The 3,711-nt window shown below is 34.2% G+C and overlaps 1 protein-coding gene across 2 annotated transcripts; it reads right to left on the bottom strand.

Moving 5' to 3' along the window:
* Positions 1-253: 253 nt before the first annotated feature.
* On the bottom strand, positions 254-3,158 carry LOC148191579 (uncharacterized). 2 transcript variants are annotated; one of them, XM_088100990.1, is made up of 7 exons: positions 2,857-3,158; positions 2,618-2,713; positions 2,455-2,522; positions 1,214-1,302; positions 860-935; positions 567-662; positions 254-491 (listed from the first exon to the last, which is right to left on the bottom strand). In XM_088100990.1, exons 2-7 carry the CDS (start codon positions 2,652-2,654, stop codon positions 384-386), a joined length of 474 nt encoding a protein of 157 aa, XP_087957116.1. In that variant the 5' UTR covers positions 2,655-2,713; positions 2,857-3,158; the 3' UTR covers positions 254-383. The 2 variants fall into 2 exon arrangements, with proteins under 2 accessions (XP_087957116.1, XP_087957117.1); XM_088100991.1 differs by lacking the exon at positions 567-662.
* Between the last annotated feature and the right edge of the window lie 553 nt (positions 3,159-3,711).

Here is a 3,711-nt window from a genome sequence, read left to right on the forward strand (position 1 = left end):
GATTTGTCCGTTGTAATAGGTGGAAGATATTATAACGTATAAGATTTTGTACGTTATAATATGTTATATATTATTACGTACATATTATTGTACGTTATAATATGTGATCAACGTACCATATCATACATTGCTTAGTACGTTATAATAAATGATTTTTTAAAAAAAAATTGATTATTAAATTTGACCATCCAATGAAATTATAATAATATTCCTGTATTATCATCTCATCCAATCCATTTATAATAAATATAGCTTTGAATAAACAAATTTATTGAAACTAACAAAATAGAATTCATTTCAAAAGTTAAATAGTCTAATATTTAATACATCATTTATACATGAAACTATATATTAAATCTAAATATTACATTAATGTACATATACTATTTAAGTGTAGCCAAGTTTCTACTAACACTTAAAATAAAAGAAGCCCAGTTTCTTCTAATGTCTTCAATGTCTGCAGCTTCCATGGGAGATGAATCATTAAAGATCTACAAATAAAATAATAGAGTTAAAACAATATTGTAATGAATAGTTGGATAAGTATTTAGTTAATATTTTAATACCTTATTCCATGATTCAATAATGTTTGTACAAATAAGGGTATGCATGTGTTTCATTACATAATACCCACATTCATAGCTACCCAATTGACGTCGACACTGCAAATTAAATACAAATAATGAAGACTCATTCAAACCAAAGACACAAAATATCAGATTATACTCTAGCTAGCCTTTGCACCATGTAGCTCTGTATATTTTGCTAAACCAAATTTCACAAAACCAACAACACAACCAATTCCTCATAAAAATAACAATCACAAAACACAAAACAAAGGAAGGTGAACTTCTCTTACATTAGGTGTGATTATTTGCATCTTCTTCCTAGAAATAGATGGAACACCCCGTAACCTTGAATGAGCTTCCAAAGACCTATACAAAAGTTTGACATCCATTACATCATAATAATAATATAGGAAGGAATCAAAATAGAAAGGAAAACTTACATTGTTATGTTTTAGGAGATAAATTATTAGCTTTTAATTAGAAAGGGTAGAAGAAGAAGAAGGAGAATAGATGATTGGAATGCGCATGCATGAGAAGAAATTTACCAAAAAGATTAGTTACCAAAAAGTGTAATCCAACTGAAATCACATGGCATCAAAGAAAACAGTATCCAAAATATATCATTTGAAAAGGATAATACCAACCTTGGTAAGGCCTTAATGCGTAATTCCTTCAAGTATGTAGCACCACGGCCCAAAGTAGGTGAAGCCTTTTCTAACTCAGATTTTAAACCCTACAACAGTAAGCTAGGTTAGTAGAAGCTCACAAGTGTATTCATCATAGCAAACAATATTTAATAAGATTAAACAATATGATAGACCTATTGAATTTAATAAGAGGAACTTTGATTCCATGATTGTCAGCATCACTGCCAACTTGCTACAACTTTCTAGTTTTCAATATACTAGCTCTAACAGTCTAGAAATATTATAAGTGCATTTGGATAAGCAGAATAAGTTCTTTTTCAAGATTAATATAACATAAGAGCCTATATAATAAGCGTACTAAAATAAGAAGAGATTATGTTTATATTCACCTTGAAACTAATTGAAATAAGCTAAAGGGACTCATAAGAAATTCATAAGTCACTGTAAAATTAGCTTAGTATAAGCTCTTCTAAACACCCAATATTCAAATGAGAAGAAACTAAGGGAGCTAAACAAGTGTATCTGTATAACAGTGCCCTGTCTATGGTAAAGGACAAAAGTTGGTACCACTTGAGTTGTGTTTAAGCATTTAGCAGTGATGAACAGAAATTAAGCTAAAGTGAGATATGCTTCTAATCTAATTAGTCAATGAGAAAGCTACTTTCTACCCCAACTATGTTCTACTTTTCCTAGAATGAGTCCCTCTACTAATTTACTATTATGGAAGAAAGGCATACCAGTTTTGGTAGGTTCCAATCAATCCACGTTCATATATGACACCGAGGGTGTTGAACTCGGCCTCAACAGGGACAGTGTTCATGACCCACAGAGGATCATCAATCAGGGCAGCTGCAAAGCCTCCCAAGAAACTAAGGGAGCTAAACACCATCCACTCTGTCAGAGCTTAAACTGCCGAAAATACTGGTATTCCTTTAGCAGTCATTGTCAATTTTGAGATTTTCCTATCCCTGTTGTTGTAATATTAAACTTAAATACTTTCAATAGTACATATAACTTCACAAAAATTCCAACCAATAAGAGTAAATTTCAATGTGCATATTAGAAAAGCTACCCTTCAAAGTAGACTATAAGCTTAAGCGATTAAAGGAACTCGTGGTCAATAAATTTTTGAGAGTGGCAAGTGACAAGCTATATAGATAGCACAACTTGCACAATCTAAAGTTAAATATCCAAATGGTTAACAGAGAGAAAAAAATCAGCACATCCTGTTTCCTTACTGATTCACCACTCAGATTCATGTAAGTATGAGGCTTTGCAAGGAAGGCATGAACTTCACCAACAAAACCTGCAACAAACCAACTTGCGCAAAAATTCATGAATACAATAAACATAGAGAGAGAAATAGAAAATAGAAATATCTAAGCAAGGGAACAAGCAAACCTTTTCCGAAAATGGCTTTGGAATGGGCAGTGTTCATAGGAATCCCCTACGACTCAACAATTGCATCAATCATCTCAAAGCCTACCTAGACAAACACTGAGGGAACCGATTTCAATGAAAAATGTAGGAAAAGTCAAAACAATTGGTAAAAAGGTGAGAAGATGAAGATTCGAAGAAACCCTAGCAGTTGAGGGTGAAAGATGTAGGTGAAAGGCTGAGAGGTAAAGGAGAGTGCTTACTGCTTGAACTGTGGTTCAACGAGATGATGGAGAGGCAGCAAGAGCCTTCGATGATGGAGAGGCAGCAAGAGCCTTCGATGATGGAGAGGCAGCAAGAGCCTTTCGATAATGGAGACGAGAGAAATGCTCTCGTAAGGCAGCGAATGAACGAGTGATGGAGAGTGAATGGTTGAGTGAATGGTTGAGTGAACAACGGATGATGGAGAGTGAAGAAGAGAGGAAGAGTGGTTCAATGGTAGTGGTGTATTACGGGGAACGAAAGTGAGGAAGAGAGGGAAGAGAAATTAGGGGGAAAAACTGAAAATCAGATTGGGATATTACGACTGGTTTCTAAAAATAAGTTATAATACATTAAAAAATATTTAAGGTGTCCATAACTCTGTAATAATAAGATTTCAACTTATTTACAAATTTGCCACCGCATTTTATATTATGACTGGTTTTCATAACTACGTTATAATATGTTTTAAACTTATTTACAAGTTTGCCACCGCGTTTCATATTATAACTGATTTACAAAACAACGTTATAATATGTTTAACTTTTATTACAAGTTTGCCACCGATCAACCTATTATGATGGATTATTTTTACCAGTTATAATAGGTTAGTCATAATATACTATTTTTCCACTAGTGCTTCCTCCACTTCTTCCACTTCCTCCACTTCCTCCACTTCGTCCACTTCCTCCACTTCCTCCACTTCTTCCAGTTCGTCCACTTTGACCACTTCCTCCACTTCTTCCACTTCCTCCACTTCCTCCACTTCGTCAACTTCGTCCACTTCGTCCACTTCCTCCACTTCTTCCACTTCCTCCACTTCTTCCACTACGTCCATTTCCACCTCTTCCTCAACT

Source organism: Vigna umbellata, chromosome 10, assembly GCF_029865625.1.
Source record: "Vigna umbellata cultivar VRB3 chromosome 10, Vumbellata_1.0, whole genome shotgun sequence".
Classification (NCBI taxonomy): domain Eukaryota; kingdom Viridiplantae; phylum Streptophyta; class Magnoliopsida; order Fabales; family Fabaceae; genus Vigna; species Vigna umbellata.